The sequence below is a fragment of the Euprymna scolopes genome, chromosome 17 (genome assembly GCF_053919585.1).
Source record: "Euprymna scolopes isolate OS-2025 chromosome 17, ASM5391958v1, whole genome shotgun sequence".
NCBI lineage: Eukaryota > Metazoa > Mollusca > Cephalopoda > Sepiida > Sepiolidae > Euprymna > Euprymna scolopes.
In genome coordinates this window covers 119872992-119892267 of record NC_136498.1, presented here as the reverse complement: position 1 = coordinate 119892267, position 19276 = coordinate 119872992, and the positions used below count along the sequence as shown (strand labels likewise).

Below are 19276 nucleotides of genomic sequence, written 5' to 3'. Positions count from 1 at the left end.
ATGGAACAGTCTTCTTTTTTTTTTTTTTAATTTTTATTTTTAAGTAAAATTATAAACTTTGCCCTCACATTATCGATAGATGAAACAGATTTTTTTTAAAATGTGAGAATAAATTTAATGTAAACTGATTCCCAATCTCCATGACAGTGTCTAACAAAATAACATAAAGACATGTTGCTAGATATTGGATGATAAATTTGTGGTTAGTGTTAGAGTGAATTACTAACTCTAAGCCCAGTTACTAACAGCATTAGTATTAACCCTAAGTCTATGTGGTAACAACCCTGCAAACCATCCATTCACTATATAACGTTATATTTGGCTGCATTTGAGAAGAGGAATGGCGCTAACAGAACAGATAGGAAGTGGAATGCAGTAAAGACGATCTCGGACAAATAAAAGGACATTCATGAGAGTCAAGACTGGAGACACGTGTGATGGAAAAATCCTGGTGAAGAAAAAGACCATGCAATTACAATTTGCAACTCTTTGAAATTTGATAGGAATTTAAAAAAAAAAAAAATTTGTTAAAAAAAAAATCATAGTATTTTTGGTAGTGTACCGAAATAATAATGTTATTATTTCGAGAGCCATTCTTAACATGGAAAGGGTGTTTTGTAACTATTCTGTGCTTCTACCTAACAATTTGATAAAAAAAAGATATTGTGAAACTTGAATTTAACCTTAAAAAACTATTTAAAAATAGCACGTTACCAAAAATACAAAAGCATTAAAAAATCATTTAAAATTCTTTGCAAATGCTTATTTAGGATCGGAAGTTTTGGACGTCATTTGCATCCGATCATTTTAGAGACAGATATTTAAAAAAAAAAAAATTTACATCAATTACAATTGTTATAGTTTTATAACTATTTGGTTCATCAATAATTCAATATCTCTTGCATCACAGTTTTAAATGAAATTTTCAACCAATCTGTGTAGCTATATTTTTGTTTAATTTTTGATTTTTATGGCGATTATCAAGTTAAATCTGATGCCAAATTTACAAGGCCCTGAAGGCAACAATGAAATGTAAATATGAGGCGTTCCAAAAGTAATGCCTCCTATTTTATTCCGCCCAAATAGATCAGAAGGGATTACAAATTGCCTTGCTATGATAACTGAACTTTTGAATTCTTGACTTGGAAGTTTAACTCTCTGTTGCAGATATTGACAGTGTGAGACTCTAAGAAAGCAACCCCTGTCATGAACGTGTGTCAGAAGCAGAGATTCGTCATTGAATTCCTGGCAAAACTGCATTAGGATTTTTTTTTTTTTTACTACTCTCATTCATCCCTAATAAGTCATATTGCCACTTGGACGCAAGTGAGCTTAGGTATGGGGTTACTTCGCTCTATCAAAAACAATACAAAATTAAGAATGTTGGTGACTGTGTAGAAAAATAAATTTTGGCACACAAAAGGTTGCTTATTTTTATAGTACCACTCCCGTCTTTGCAGCTCTTCAACTTTTTTAATTAAAAAAAAAAAAGGATTTACTTTTGGAATAGCTCTTGCATGACAAAGTATGCTATGGACACCCATGCATAGTCATCATTGGCAAATGCGTATTGAGAATAATGTTGACTATGTAGAAAAATAAGTTCTGGAGCACAAAAAGGTTGCTCGTTTTAATGGAACCACTCTCTTCTTTGTAGCTCTTCAACTTTTTAGTTAAAAAGTAAAAAAAAAAAAAAAAAAATAGGAGGCTTTACTTTTGAAATGACCTTTGTAGAAGCTCTTTAAAACATGTTGAAACGCAAAAAGCTCTTATCTAGGTAGGTAGTAGAAAAGTAACCTTATTTTCACTTTACTATATTTTCATGTAAAATGATCACCCAGCTCATTGACCACATAGATTTTTTAATTAAATGATGTTTAGTTTTCTTTCTAAACTACTAATATAGTTTAGATTTCGAAATTAAGAATTACATATATAAATGAATACGTTTGGAAGGCTAAAAACAACATATTTTTTTATATAAACAAATTTTTGTTTAATTCAGATATTTTGTCAATGAAAGTCTTTTGTTTTTGTTTTTTTTTCCTTTTTTTTTTCTCTTTTTCCTGGTCCGCATGGTGTAATTCTGTAAGCGAGTGTGTTAGTCCGTAGGTCTGATTACGGTATGATTTTAAAAAAACAGTAATCGACAGGGTTTTGTATTAATTAATTTTAGATTTTCTTTTCTTTTCGTATTGCTACCTTGAACTTGGGGGGTGAGGTTAATTAAAGGAATTCTTAAAAATTAATAAATATTTGAGTTTTTATTCGGAATTCAACTTAATTAAAAGATAAAAATACAGAAAATTCTTTATAATGTCCATATCTGTGATGGAACAGAAACATCATATTTCAAAAATCACATAAATTGATCAAATAGTTAATTTTTAATTAAGAAAATCAAATTTTATGAAGACAAGAGGCATTTTGCTTTGATCCGTCATGTTTAATGAAGAAAGATAACTCAGTTTAAACTTCTGAGATTTTAAAATCAATCTTGTAATGTTTTAATATTATGAATCACTAAAACTCGTAAAATTAAATTTTCTATATAAAGCAATACTTGATCGATTTACATGTTTTTTGGAATATGAAATTTTCATTCCATGATGGGTACGTACAACAAAGATTTTTCTGTATTTTTGGTTGTTTAATTAGATTGAATTCTGGACTTGTGCCAATATTTGTGATCAAAAAGTTGGGGGATCATTTAAAGTTACTTGTATGTCGTAAAGTGGGTTCTCACTTTAAAGTCTAAAATATATAAATTTACTTTTTATAAAAATTTTCACCAGTAAATAAATTTTTCTGCTGATGACGTTAGGAGCGAAGTGTTGGAAGTTTACCTGCCCCCCCCCTTTTATTTACGTCATAAGACTGTTCGGATTTGGTTAATTTCTAAATAAATACACCTTATAATTTATTTCTGAAATATCATGATGTGAACTTGGCCTGTTTTTTTTTTTTTTCAGGCTGACCACTATCAACTGTAATCAAGTTTGTAGTTAACTACATATCAGAGCAGGCATTTTGATAATTTTATTTCTATTATGTTTTTTTTTTTTTTTTTCTTTTTTGCCAGAGTTTTAGTTGTAGCAAATCTTATCGATAACAGTCCTCAGTAACCATAGTAGATGAGCAATTCCTATTTCAGTTACATAAATTATTATTACTTTTTTTTATACTCTGAAGTCACCACTTATCAAGGCCAGAAGGCCACTTGAGGATAAGGGTTAATGAATGTAAGGTGACAGTGTGGTAATCACTAATGGTGTAAATTGGGTAGAACTTGATTTATGGGGGATGGCTCAAGAATTTGTTTACATTGGAGTTGAAGGCTACCATGTTGTATTCATCCAGGAAGCAAGCCAGTGAACAGTGTTCCACAAGCGGGCAGTTCTGGAAAAGAAGCTTTGTTTGTGGAGTTTAGATTAAGGCACAGATAGAGAGTGAGGGTTGTAGCTAGTCGAGTGTTTGGCATGACTCCTAATAAAATAAAATTGAAAAAGCATTCTAAAATACACAGAAGAAAAAAAAAGTTAAAATTTGCCAAACTAGGATAATTTTGACTGTTACTTGATGTAAATACATCTGATCACAATTTTATTGTTTTCTATTTTTGTTTTCCCCAATTTTAACATTTCCCAATGCTGATTCTTTAAATATAAATTTGTTTCCTGCCTCGTTTGGATCGTTTTTTGAAAAGTGATATTCCCTTGCTGACTAATTCCCTCGATTGATACCCTCGATGGTTGCAGGAATTAAAAGCAAGAAAAAGGTTAAGCTGGTGTCTGATTTATATTGGTGAACATGTGGCTTAATCGAGCAATGATTAACTTGGAACTCATCAAGAAGAAATGACTCAACTGCATTATGCTTTTACTTTTTTTGTTTAAAAAAATATGGCATTAAGACAACGCACTGCATTCATATAATTGTGCTTCCAGAAGCAAATACAGTTTTTTGAAATAGAAAAGTTGTTTAACTTACACTACATTCATTGTTATGCAATTTTGCAGCAAACAAGTTATCAATGTATATATTGATTTGTATGTTACTGAAGGAAATGCTATGCCAAATATATTATGTAGTCAATGAATTAGATTGGAATTTTATTTTTCAAATAACAGATAAATAATGAAATCGACTTTCACTGCCAATACTTGTTACTGACAATTGTACATATTGTAAATTATTATGTGCTAGCCGTACTCAGCCACGTGTTGCTGTGGCTCAGTTTGTGTAAATGGACCCCCTCCCCCCCAAAAAAAAAGAATAATATTCGTTTTTTTTTTTTAAGAAGGAATTAGTGTGGCAAACTTTTTTTTTATTATTATTATAGAAAAATATCCATAAGTTAATTAATACAGACAATAGTTTGAGTGAGAGAGAAGAGTTGGGAAGAATATATGCAGAGAGAGAGGAAGATAAAATAAAAATTAGATAGTGTTGACGCTGTAAAATATTTGTTTTCTTTTCTTTTTCAGCATAAGAAAAAATGTATTAAGTGAAAGAGAGAGAGAGAGAGAGAGAGAGGAAATAAAAACTGTTGTAGGTAGTGGTAAAGCCATGAAATGTTTTTTTTTTTTTTTTTTTTTTTTGCATAAAAAGAAATGTACAAAGCGAGCAAGAGGAAATAAAAACTGGTGTTGAAAATGTTGACACTGTAAAATGTTTGCTTTATTTATTTATTTATTTTTTGGCATAAAAAGAAATGTCCAAAGCAAGCAAGAGAGAATAAATAAAAACTGTTGTAGATAGTGTTGACGCCGTAAAATGTGATTTCTTTTTGCATAAAAAGAAATGTAAAAAGCGAGTGAGTGAAAGAAAGAGGAAATAAAAACTAGCTTAGATAATGTTGACGCCGTAGAATGCTTTATTTTTTGTTATTTTGGCAGAAAACAAAATCTGAAAAGTGAGAAAGGAAATAAAAACTGTTGTAGATAATGTTCACGCCATAAAATGCCTTTTCTTTTTGTTGTTTTTTCTTCGGCATTGCCGTGTAATTTCTTTTTTTTTTTTTTTTTAATAAAAAGAAATATGAAAAGTGAGAGAGAGGGGGAAATATAAACTGGTGTAGATATTGTTGACTCCATAAAATGTAGGAAAATGAATGCAGGAATTTAATCAGAAGGCAAAAGTAGGTATTATTGTGACATTTTAGATATTTAGAGGGAAAAATAGGAAGTACTTCCTCTAAAGATGGTTACAATTGTAATGATGCTGCTTCTAGGATGAAATGTTATGACTAAATGTGTCTAAAATGGCGTTCTAAAGTTACATAAGATGGTGGCTAATAGTCTAGACATAATAAATTTGTATGTGGCATCTGTTGTTGCAAACCTACAATTTGTCCAGAGGGGAATTTCTGCAATCAAAATATTATGGAGATGGATATGCTTGAAATAAAAAGTACTATATTATTTTTTCCATTCTATAAACACTTGCAAAATGTATGTTAATTTGATAGTTTTTTCTAATTGACTGCATTTTACAAATAGTGTGAATTTTTAAAATCTATTTTCAGTTTTTTATGTAGACAAGACAACTGATGTATACTTTGTTTTCAGGATGCATACCTATTTCACACAGAATTTTCCATCAAAATCAGTAAACACTTTATTTCAAATTATATTAAAATAACATGCGTATTAATTTCGTTTTGAACTTGTTAAATATATTTAAACTATAGTTTAGTCAGATTAATTTCCGCTTTTCAATTGGTCTCGTTTTTCTTTTTCTCTTTTTTTGTTTTTCAATCTTTTAAAATTTTGCTAATTACATTTTTTTGCTTCTGTTATGTTGATTAATTGGACTATTATTCTCATCTTTGATGTTATTAGCACAATGTTTTGGTCGCTGCAACCTGCGACCTTCTTCAGGTGTTGAGAACCTGCTTCTTTTTCTTTACTAAGGAAAAGGGGGCTGGTTTCCTTAGCAGAGAAAGAGAAGCATGTTTTCAACACCCGGAGAAGGCCGCAGGTTGCAGCGACCGAAACGTTGTGCTAATAACTCCCAAGATGAGAATAATAGTCCGATTAATCAACATAACACAAGCATTCACATCTCGTCTCAAAAATTCAGAATTACATTTTTTTTTTTTTTTTTTTTGGTATAAATTTTAATAATTTCTTTACTTTAGGTATGTCTGAAAGAATTTGAAGTTAAAAAAAAAAAAAAAAAAAAAAAAAAAAATTGTAATAAAGGACCAATAACATGGTGCAATAATAAATTAAAATTGGCTAGTCACAAACAGTTGGGTTTGTTAGCTTAAATACTATTTGGATCTGATTTTTGAAGATCTGACAATATAACTTAATGAAAGGTAATTTTTAAAAACTTTATTTATATATATTTTAGTTTTTGCCAAACGCATACATAAATAGGCAAATGCCCTTTTATTTTCATATAGCTTTCCTTTTGTTTTATTTTACTTCAGTCGAAGTTCTCAGAAATCAAGGGTCCCACGACCTGAGGCTAACACTTGAAGTCTATATGAGATGCATAGATATTCGAATGTTCCATTAAAGTTCTTTATCTCTCAAGCACTGAGTTAGTAAAGAAATTGAGAACATAATTTACCTCTCCCCAATTAACCATTTTTATATGTTGTAGTATATCTTTCATGTTGGTCTCGTGGTCTTACTGGATTCCAGGACAAGGATTTATCTAGTCTGGTGGAGTATCCAGCTTTGTGCTATTACTTGAGGTAATATCACTTGGAGAAGGTGCACCATTCCTCGGAAAAGCTAATGTGAGTTAGCCATAGTGAGGAGATCTTATTTGGGCTGCGAATACGAAATGTGATTTTGAATATTTGGTCAGGATTTACTTCTATGGAAAAAATATCCTCATGCCAGATTGTTCTGACAAACCCCTGTATAGAGAGACCTTAGACACTCGAGGATAGTGTCTAGTAGGCATTCAAGTTCTCTCCCATATTTGTAACCTTTTGTGATCTCTAAAATAAATATTTCACTGAGAAAGTAGGATAAAAATAAAACAAGAAAAATGTTTTTTCAATTGTATTCTATTGAGGATTGTTAAATACTTATTGATTGAATCATTTGAAGAATGCTTTAACCCAGAAAATCTATTCAGTCAATTTTCATAAAAATCAATATTTTTTCTCGATTTATCAATTTTTTTGTATTTTCTTTTTCTTTACCAAACCTCATATTATGAAATTTTTTATGTTTTTCTTGTAATTAGTCATCTATTGATACATTTCCCATATTTTTTTGGAAGTTATACTAATTTTGAGATGGCACATAAATATGTAATGTTTTCACCTGAAATGTGTTAATAATAGAAATAATATTTAGTGTCTCTTGCACCTCAGTTTATCACCATTGTTTATAATGTTTTAAAAATAAAAAAAATCTTAGAATTTTAAAACAAAAATTTGTAAATAACTTTCTTTAGTTGCAATATTTTTAAATCCTCTAAAAAGAAAAAATATTTAGAAGGAAATAAATATATTTTATACATGTTTCATAAAAAAATATTCAGTACATAGTGAGAAAAAGCAAGATAAAATTTTAAAATATCCCAAAACAGGAGAAATTTAAGAAACAGACAATTATTGTCTTCGCAAGCGAAAGTGCCTATTAGATTAGATAGGCATAAAACATTTTGTGTCATGTGCTTTCATGCAAGGACTTATATATATATATATATATATATATATATATATATATAATATATATATATATCTCCATCTCATTACACAGATTTTTTATCTACTTGCCTTGCTGTGAGGGCAGATTGAAACACAGTCACTTTTTGATGTGGGGGGAATACCCCCAACTATAACACACACTCACAAGGGTCACTCTGGATTAGGGCAAAAATAAAAAAAATTATCCAGTCTCAAAGGATTTCTCTTCCACTGATCGAGAACATAGATGAAATACAATACCAGAACAGATACTACACTTCTAGCTAAAAAGTCAAGATAAACTGCTAGAAGAACTGAGAAAGCAAAGTGCAAATCTTTTGCCTTCATTCTATTCCCATAATGAAACGTTTTCTTTTTTCATTTTCTACACGGGCCCTGTCGGTGGGGCATTAGAATACGCCGACTGCCCCCCTGCAGAGGGTAAAAGTCCCTCAATGGGGGTCCTGGATATGACCTTAAACTACATCCAGTGGTGAGGCCCCAGCTTGTGGGCTTTGGGGAGTGTGGAGCCACCCTTTAATTACCATTGCTCCCAGGTCCACTCTGACCCGGAGTGGTAGTACCTGTTAGGGTCCCAACTATGGGTTAAATAGAAACCGTGAAAACAATAAATATATTCTATTAAAAAAATTTTCTTCAAAATCTTTGGATTCGGCATTAAATAACCCGAAAAGGGTTGATATGCCGTAAAACAAAAACAACCAACCAATCATTTTCTACACCGACTGCTGTTTTTCTTTTCTGTTTTTTAAACTTTGGAGTTTATGTTTTTTAACTTCGCATCAATTTAGACATATTACATGAATATTAATATGAATATTGGTGAAAGACAATTTTTAACAAAGGCTGTACACTAGTTTATTTATATTTAGAATACCTATCCCAGGGCAGGTAAAACGAATTCCTAAAACAATTCCTTTTCTGTCTCCTATGGAAAATCAAGATATAATGATACTAAACCTTATACCAAAAATCCTTATTTCAACTTTGATTAAAATCCATTATATGATTTTAATTGTAGAAAATGTCTAAAAATTTAGTGTTTTTAAAAAAATTGACATTTCATAGAATCTTAAATAGCTGGATCAAATTCAATGCAAAAATTTTAATTTATAAATGGGAGGTTGTATTCATATTATGTCCTTAAAGACCTCATGAAATAGCTCAAATAAACTTAAATTCAGAGAATATTTAATAATTGATGCACAATATTAAAATTTCATAAAAATCAGAATTTTCATCCTACCCTCTTTTTACAAAACTAAGTATAGCCCATATTACGCTTAGCTTTGGAAAATAAATCTTTACAGCTTAAAATATGACTCCTCTTCCTTATATTTTTCAAGTTATTACTAAACATATCTGCCATGTCTACATTGATAACATTTTGTGATCACTTTGTACGTTTCAGTATATGTGTGTGCGTCGTTTTTTACATGTACAACTTGCCTAGCTTTTACATTTCACTTTTAATGGAAAATTATTTAAAAATGTGTAATTAATAAATCCTGGACAACGCCAAGTAGGTATAGCTAGTTTTTTTTTTTTTTTTTTTAATAAAATTTGAAAAATCAAAACTTTAGAGCAGAACTGTGGGAGAAGGATGGGGAAATGGTGCTGTATCTTTTTTTTTTTTTTTTTTTTTTTTTACAGTGATCACCACTTATCAAGGCCCGGAAGCCACTCAGGGATAAGGGTTATTGCAAGTACATTACGTTAGTGTGGAGATTTGATGAAGTGTTTAATTAAGGGAACGGTTCATTAGGAATTTGTTAACATTGGACTTGAAGACATCCAAGTTGTAGTCTGGAGGGAAGCAGGCAGACGGAACAGAGTTCCACAGGCGTGCACTTCTAAGAAAGAAGCTTTGTTCATGGAATCCGCGTTTTGATTTAGGCACAGATATAGAGTGGGGGAAATTTTTCACAGTGGATTCAGCTAGACGGGTGTTTTTCGTGAAAGATTGGCGAGGGGGGACCAGAGATTGGAGTTCAGACGAGCACCTGCCATGGAAATAACGATAAAACAAGGATAGGCTCACAACGTCTCTTCTGTGGGAGAGAGGTTGCTGGGTAAAGAAAAGGGCATCCCCCACTAAGCCACAAAGTCTATTTTGTACTCTGTCAAGGCAGGATAGGCTGTTTTTAGCAGCTCCTGCCCAGATATGGCAACAGTATTCTATTCTTGGACGTACTTGGCTTTTATATAGATAGAGAAATCACTTTGCTTATAATTTTTTTGCTTTCTTATGAAGCTAGTTTCATCTATGTTATAGGAATCAATAAATCTTTTGTGTAATCTTTTATTAAAATAGATATTGGTCTTGTCTGTATATTTTGCTTTCTGATTGGTTGACTGTTGGTCTATTGCAATGATTGTATCCTCCTCCTCTCCTTCTTGAACGCGCAATTATCTTTTTTGATGATTTGGGCAATCAACCGGTGAATGCAAATTGATTGAGATTTCGTGACCTGGATTTGGAATTAAATAATAATACACAAAGAAAATTGCATGAAACAAACGAAGCTGAAGATCCTCCCCCTCCTTTCTAAAAAAAAAAAAAAATACACATGTATTAGCCATGACATCTGTTGATGCTGTAAAAAAATAGTCATGAAGGGGTCAAGGAGGATGCAAAGAGGAAAAAAATCTTTTCGACCTTCAGTGGAAGGACACAGAAAGTACTGGAGTCCTGGGGAAGTTTATTTGCCATACACATTTCAGAAAACCAATGGACACTATCTATATAAATAAAACAGATGTATGTGTATCTGTATGTATGTCTATATATCAATGACCGTCTTCAGTGTCATGTCTGCTTGAGTGTGCAAGTCATTGGCAGAACTAAAGTCATCTTCGGGCACATGGACTTTCAGTGACTGAGGGAGTGGCACTCGTTTGACAAGACATTGCAATCATCATCATGTTTGTCTGTAAATATTTAACCGATAAACTCTTAAACTACTGGTCACATAGCACTGGAAATTAACAGGAAATAGTAATTATACACCAACGATAGTTTATAACGAGTAAAATCTTTGTTTGGATGGATGAATAATGCGTACAGATATATATCGGAAAGTTGAAATACGAAATGTTAATTTCAACTTGCGGACATATTTTTACTTTTTGCACATGCCCAAATTTAATTAATTTCTTCAAGTCGTTTAATATTAAATCTTGTTTATCTCTCGGTAGCTACATCGGTAGGAGATACAGCTGGAGTGCAAAATGTTTTAGTTTCAATTCTAGCTGATGGCACCCAAGGTATTTTTTTTAATACTTTTGAAATCATTACTATATATTAGGTACAATATAATATTCAATAGAGAATTGGCTTTGTAATAATAAATGCGAAATCTTTATGAATTAAAATATATTTAAGCATATTTTATGACCTTGCAAGACCAGGCGCTCCCTGGTTAGTCAGGACTAAATCACTGGTAAACGGCTGTTGCGAGAATGCAAAATGATTTGTAATGATTATTGATAGAAGCGGATATTACTGGAAATTTGGGGAAATTTGTCACTCAAACTCCATGGAATATCACCGGTTGTTGTCAGTGAGTGATCACTGATGACTTTTATGAGAATTTTTAATGAGTAAACAATAAAATAATATGAAAAATAAACGTCTTAACATGAGCAATACTTACTGGATGTTGCCCTAAACGCAGTATCCTTTTTATTTACTCACTAGCGAAGGGTACCCGACGTTGCCCGGGTGTTTGTAGGTGTGTGTGAAAAAAAACGAAGCCTTGACGCGCATAATAAAATGTGAAAAAAAAACGAAGCCTTGACGCGCATAATAAAATGTGAAAAAAAAACGAAGCCTTGACGCGCATAATAAAATGTGAAAAAAAAACGAAGCCTTGACGCGCATAATAAAATGTGAAAAAAAAACAGGTGCTCGTTTTTTACAAGTTAAAAAAAAAAACGAAGCCTATACGCGCAGTTGGAAAATAGTAAAGTGTGAAAAAAAAAACAGGTGCACGTTTTTGACGAGTTATTGATGTGACGGCGATAGCTATTCAGCAGTTAGCATTTTCTGCGGGACAGTTTTATATGAGGTCAATAAATCGGTTTGTTTGTTTTTAAAAACCCGCTCCCTGTTTATTAGGGGGAGTGTTTTGTCTCGAAATGAAAGCTACCATCTGATATGATAAAGTCGACATCGACCAAACGTGGCTTTCGGCCAGTAATTAGTCAAGTTTTGCTTTTTTTTATACCGAAAACCGAATGTAACGCGTGCCGATCAGAACATGTTGAATAATTAACGTTTGAAAATCAATAAAATTAAATAGACAGGCGAGCTCCGTAGTTAACTCTGAGATATTACAATTTATAGATGATATAAAAAGTTTTAAGTTGTGAACCGAGCGACCGCTTCTCTGAAAGAAGCCTTTTGTAGACATACACAAAAGCGAACATACATACACACATTTTCGCTTTTATATATATAGAAGATAGATAGATAGAAGATTTATAAATTCATACAGAAAGATACAGAAATAGAAGTCCAATTTTATTTGTAAGCTAGTTAACTCTTCTTATTCAATTTAAAATATGAATTATCTCCCTTACATTATTTAAGTTATGCTTAGGAATGAAAACACCGTTTACAAATGATGTCGTGACCTTTTTTCAACATTATAATTTAAGTTTTCAAATATAATCAATTTCTTTACATAACAGTATTATTAAACAAAAAAAAAATTGTTGCTATTATTATTCTGTAAAACAGAACCCCAGGATACTGCATTAAAAATTAGTAACAAAATACAGTATATAATACACATGTATTTATTCAAATAAAATAACATCGTAAGGCAGGGCAAATACTGTAACTAGGGGCCAGAAAAACATTGTATTCCACATCGTAACTTGAAAAAAACGTATCCCAGAGACACCGTATCCTGGGGCTCTACTGTATATGTACTATGGAAAATACTTACATTTATCTCCCCTTTGATTCATTGCCAAGGAAACCCAACCTATCTATCTATCCATATATATTGCAGAGGTGCAGTAGAACTCTGGGATATAGCATTAAAAATTAGTAACAAAATACAGCTTTTGGGTTTGACCTTTACTCCTGATTTGAAATGGAATGCGTACATCAAGTCTGTTGCCCAGGTCGCTGGGAAAATGGTGGGATTCTTCTACTGCTCCAGAAGATATCTCACTAATGATGCAATTCTCTATCTGTATAAAAGCCAAGTACGTCCAAGGATAGAGTACTGCTGCCACATCTGGGCTGGAGCTGCTAAAAACAGCCTATCCTGCCTTGACAGAGTACAAAATAGACTTTGTGGCTTAGTGGGGGATGCCCTTTTCTCTTCCCTGCAACCTCTCTCCTGCAGAAGAGACGTTGCGAGCCTGTCTTTGTTTTATTATTATTTCCATGGCAAGTGCTCATCCGAGCTCCAATCCCTGATCCCCCCTCGCCAATCTTTCACAAAAAACACCCATCTAGCTGAAACCACTGTCAGTAATTTTCCCCACTCTTTATCTGTGCCTAAATCAAAATGTAGATTCCATGAACAAAGCTTCTTTCTTAGACGTGCACGCCTGTGGAACTCTTTTCCGTTTGCCTGTTTCCCACCCGACTACAACTTGGATGTTTTCAAGTCCAACATAAACAAATTCCTGATGAATCGCCCCTTTAAGTAAGACACTATCAAATCTCTAATACTAACGATTACTACGATACTATCCCATTGATTACTGTACACGCAATAACCTTCGTCCCCGAGTGGCTTCCGGGCCTTGATAAGTGATGACCACCATGTAAAAAAAACAAAAAAAACACAGTACAGTATATAATACATATGTATACAATCAAATAACATTATAAATAACACTAAGGTGGAGCAAATGCTGCAACCAGGGGCCGAAAAAAAAACATTGTATTCCATATTGTAACCTGAAAAAAATGTATCCTAGAGCCACTGTATCCCAGGGTTCTACTGTAATAATGAAATTTCTTGCTGATAGAAAACATGGTTTCTATCTATAATTACTGACATTAGCTGGAGAAAAAAAGATATTATTTCTGACAAAAATATTCTGAGCAGGTATAATTGTATTTGCAAAGAAATTTTATAAAAATTTTTTAACATTTACAAACACTAAATAAAAAGAAATAGCTATTCAAAATAAAATATTAATATTTTCGAATGGAAACTGTTTAGGTTTGAAGCTGAAAATGCAGTTAACTTAATTCTATCTATTAGACATTTAAAATCATTAAACAAAATGTAAACTATTGCACGGTGATGGGACTTGCCTATAAAGTATTACTAATCTCAACTTTATTGATTATTCATTGGCTCAAATGGTTATGCTTAAAATAGAACACGAAAAAAAAAATTGAATATCCCGATAAAACATGCAAAAAAACAAAAAACAAACAAAAAAACATGAGCAAAACACTAATGCAATATACTACAGCATGTACTGTTATAAATATGTGAATAGATATCTCCCAAATAGTGGCCTCTTACGACAAAGTGGCACTGTGTCTTGTTTGGGATCAAATGACAGTACCCCCCCCCCAAAAAAAAAAAAAAAAAAAAAAAAAATTACAAATATCAAGGAAAAAAAAAACAAAAAAAACATATAGACTTTTTTTTTTTTTTTTTTTTTTTTTTTACATAGAAGTCACCACTTATCAAGGCCCGGAGGCCACTCGAGGATAAGGGTTATTGAGTGTACAATAATCAATGGGATAATATCATAGTAATCATTAGTAATGGAAATTTGGTCAATTGGATTACTTAAGGGGGCGGTTCATGAATAATTTGTTTATGTTAGACTTGAAGACTACCAAGTTGTAGTCAGCTGGGAAGCAGGCAAGCGGAAGCGAGTTCCACAGGCGTGCAGTTCTATATGTACATATGGTATAAAACTAGAAAAAAATTTTTGAGTTGAAAGAAGCTTTATCCATTCAATATGACGATTTGGTGTATTATACTCTTGCTGAATGCAGATTTGTTATAGTTATCGTCTGTTTAGGAATGAAAAAAAAACTTGCATTTAACAAAATGTGCAGAATTTAGAATGAGGTCTTGCTCTCTAATATTATTGGCTCACAAGGAACTTTCATACAGGTCTTCAAAGATCTTTCCCTGAAAACAGCCTGTGGTGTTCCCTGGAAGCTGAATGACAAGTCTCCCCAGGTTTCCAGTACTCTCCACCTCTTTCGATAATATTTGCAAATAAATTTGCATTATCGCAACAGCTGCTTGCCATTCATTTCTTGTTGGCAGCAGCTATTGGTCTTTGCTGGGATTTGAGTGGCAATAAGTTCCCTTATACATAACTAGCAGGGGGCACCTGGCTTTGCCTGGTTGTCAAATACGCTTAAATATATTTTAATTTGTACATATTTCATATCTATTATTACAGAGCTAATTCTCTATTGAATATTGTACTTAATATATAGTAATGATTTCAAAAGATTAAAAAAGAAATGACTTTGCTAGAATTTAAACCAAAACATTTAGCGCTTCAGCTGTGTTCCCTATTGTTTGAACTATTGACAGATAAATTAGAAAAATTTAAAATTAAACAACTTCAAACTATGAATGGATTTGCGCATACGTAAAAGTAATAGAAATAGTTATCTCCTGTCTAGAAGTTAAAAAAAAAAATCTTGCATTTAACAAAATTTAGAACAAGACCTTGCTCTCTTTCTGGCATGTTTTTCAAGGCCATTTGAGATGGTTCGGCCATTTTTACATGGTTTTTACAAACCCTGATATTGCACCCATCAGACGTGTTTTCTGGTAGCAGTTGCATGCACTCCCAGAACATCACAATAAAAATAAGTGATGATTACTTATACATTGTTCACACAGCTTCTCTATCTCTACTTCTAAATACATGTGCATCCAAAATATTGTTTTTTCTTAATTTTTGGGTATACATAGGGAAGAGGGAGGAGCTTAACAATTGATACCTTTTAAAACCTTAGGTGTATCCAAATATATACTCGCAAAACCAAAAAAAACAAGAAGGAATAATTTCATATTTGTATTTTTTCGGATATTACAATTGTTTCGGCATAAATCAGACAATTTTAAATTTTATATCATTTAAAAATATTCATATTTTTACATCTCATCAGATATAATTGAAAAATACAAAATTCGTACGTATCTTGACCTATTCCTATTTTTCTTTCAGTTAAAAACTACATCAGGCAGTGAATTATCACCCCCCTCATGTTTTAACATGTCTACCATTTGTGTTAAAGAAATTTATATGGGCCATATTTTCGTATATTTGCTTTAAAATACGGCATGAATATTTAAATTTGGACTATTTTAATATATATATATATATTGTTCTTAATTTTGGAGTATATGTGCTAAAGCAGAGAATGGGAGAGGGGCTTTAACTATTAACAGCTTTTAAGACCTTGATTTTATTTAATGTCTTGTTTGCTCCTTAACAAAAATTGTTCTTAGCAGACTTGTTGATTAAAAGAAAAAATTCAAGTACCATATATTTCGGCATATAAGACTACCCTTAAAGTTAAAAAATCATCTTTTAAAAAAAAAAACAATATTTCATAAGATACCGGGTGTTGCAATCTCTAGCCTAGACTAAACAAAAATGGTTTTGTGATTTAGCAGTTTTATACATACAACCGATATATGATAAATTTATTAAAATTTGCTCCAGTCTTGTACCTCGTCTTGTCTGACAGTCGCCTTATACGTCGAAATATACAATATTTTATGTCATCATGTTGTCGCTCCCACTTTTGTATCCATGTATACCCATGCATATCACATTTGAACTCTCGTCCCTGTGACAGATAAATCTGGTTTTGGTTGCTTGGGTAAAGATGAGATGATTAAATACCTCCAAAAGATGAGATTAAATACCTCCAAAAGATGAGAGGATTAAATACCTCCAAAAGATGAGATGATTAAATACCTCCAAAAGATGAGAGGATTAAATACCTCCAAAATGAAACCTGAACTTTAATGGTATTATTTGTACTCGCTAGGAGTTTTCACACTGGCCACCATCAAAGATTTCTCTCTGTGGTGTTCTCTGGAGTCTAGGTGACAACAAGTCTCCCCAGATTTCCAGTGCTCTCCACCTCTTTCAATAACTTTTGCAAATGAATTTGCATTATTGTAACAGCCATTTACCATTGATTTCTCATTTTCACTGGAATTTGGGTGGCAATAAGCCTCCTCAAGGTCCCAGTCCTCTTTGCACTCATCCAGTGGAGGTCTGGTTAGTGCTTTACTTTGTCATTCCATCTACCTTAACCTTTCATGATTATTTGGTGTGGTGCCAGTTGATGACGACAGTACAGCCTTATTTTTTTTTATATAAGGGAGAGGGTATTAATTTACTATTATTACTCTTTCTTAATGATTTTATTACATAAGTAATGGGGTATGCCCAGCCTTACTTGGTCGTAAAATATGCTTAAATGTATCTTAATTAATGCAGATTTCATATTCATTATTTGAGAGCCAATTCTCTATTGAATATTATGTTGTACCTAATATATAGTACTGGTTTTAAAAGTTAAAAAAATGAGTTATGTGGGTGCCATCAGCTAGAATCAAAATCAAAACTTTTAGCGCTCAAGCCATGTTCCCTATTGTTTGAGTTATTGACAGATAGATAAGAAAGATTTAAAGTTAAAACATTTCAAGCTATGAATGAATTTGCGCATGCACAAAAGTAATAGAAATATGTCAACAAGTTGAAATGAACATTTTTGCATTTCAACTTATCGACATATTTTTGTATGCGTTATTCATCCATCCAAACAAAGATTTTATTCGTTATAAACCATCCTTGGTGTATGATTACTTTTTTTTCTTTTTTTTTTTTTGCATGGAGGTTACCACTTATCAAGGCCTGGAAGCCACTTGGACATAAGGGTTTTTGCGTGTACAGTAATCAATGGGATAATATTGTTGTAATCGTTAGTATTGGAGATTTGATAAAGTGTCTTACTTAAGAGGGCGATTCATCAGGAATTTGTTTATGTTGGACTTGAAGACATCCAAGTTGTAGTCAGGTGGGAAACAGGCAAACGGAAGAGAGTTCCACAGGCGTGCACTTCTAAGAAAGAAGCTTTGTTCATCGAATCTACGTTTTGATTTAGGCACAGATAAAGAGTGGAGAAAATTATTGACAGTGGTTTCAGCTAGATGGGTGTTTATTGTGAAAGTTTGGCGAGGGGGAGACCAGAGATTGAAGCTCGGACGAGCACTTGCCATGGAAATAGCGATAAAACAAAGATGGGCCCGCAACATCTCTTCTGTGGGAGAGAGGTTGCAGGGAAGAGAAAAGGGCATCCCTGTTAATTTTAGTGTTATATGACCAGTAGTTTAAGAGTTTATAAGTTAAATATTTTCACACAGATACACACATTACATTTACTGTTTTATTTATATAAAAAAGGTATAAATAAAATTGTTGCTCTGTAAGTTTTTTTTCTTTAAAATTTTTCTTTTCCTTTTTTCTTTTTCAGTTCGGAATTGGAATGAATATGAATGAATTTGAATCCATGCTGTACGATGATGACGATGATGATATCAATGATGAAGACCTGGAAGCTGAGTTGGCAGCATTACAAGGAGAGGATCTGCCACGAAAAAAGGATAAATCAAGAAGAAAAAGTAAGAAATTATCAATAGATCGTCATTTTTGTTTTTCACTGTTATTTAAGCAGTAGGATTAAATGAAACCAAAATAGAGGTCTTGGATATGACCTTAAACTATATCCAGTGGTGAGGCCCCAGCTTGCGGGCTTTGGGGAGTGTGGAGCCACCCTTTAATTGCCATTGCTCCCAGGTCCAATCTGACCCAGAGTGGTAGTACCTGTTAGAACCCGACTTGAAAACAACAAATATATTCTATTAAAAAATTTTTCTTCAAAATCTTTGGATTCGGCATTAAATAACCTGAAAAGGGTTGATATGCCGTAAAACAAAACCAACCAAAATAGATTAATTCGTAAGAGATGTTCATTCAATCTGCATGTTAAACCATAAAAATGCTGTTACAAACTCGAGCATGACAGACTGAGTGACCGACCCTCTTCTAGAGATACGAGAAAATGTCTGTAAATACTTTTTTACCTGATGAATTTAATGTATATCTGTGAATGCAGAAAGATACAAAATGTAGCGATTATTTCAAATCTCCAAGACTTTGTAGCACTGGGGTAGAAAAGTTCTACATTCTTGGATTATTATTAGATATAGAAAAGGTAACAAGTTCAGTTAACAGGGTAAGGGCAGGAAAAACATAGGAGGAAGTGATAAAATGAAGCTGTGAGAAAGAGGGATAAATAAAGACCTGGTCAGAGATAGGTTACTTTGGAAGTCAATTTCTTAATAATATCATTATGACAATGAGTCGCTTTTTGAGGAGCTTTCACACACTACGACAACTGACCATCACTTTGGTCTTGGTAACATTCACACTTTGCCTTTTCTGGACTTGATCAGTGGAGGAGAAGTTCTTCTAGATTGAGGCAATTTTTATTTTTGTTCATATCTAGAGTGCTCCTTTTTGGGGAGCTGGATTTTCCCCATATTAAAAACT

The 19276-nt window shown here is 32.6% G+C and overlaps 1 protein-coding gene across 1 annotated transcript in view; it reads left to right on the top strand.

Moving 5' to 3' along the window:
• LOC145296932 (coiled-coil and C2 domain-containing protein 1-like) overlaps window positions 1-19276 on the top strand; it is a 178449-nt gene that overhangs the window by 7106 nt on the left and 152067 nt on the right. Inside the window, exon 2 of the mRNA XM_080143136.1 lies at window positions 18198-18345. Within this exon, the coding sequence (XP_079999262.1) occupies window positions 18198-18345 (148 nt within the window). The remainder of the gene's footprint in view (window positions 1-18197; window positions 18346-19276) is intronic.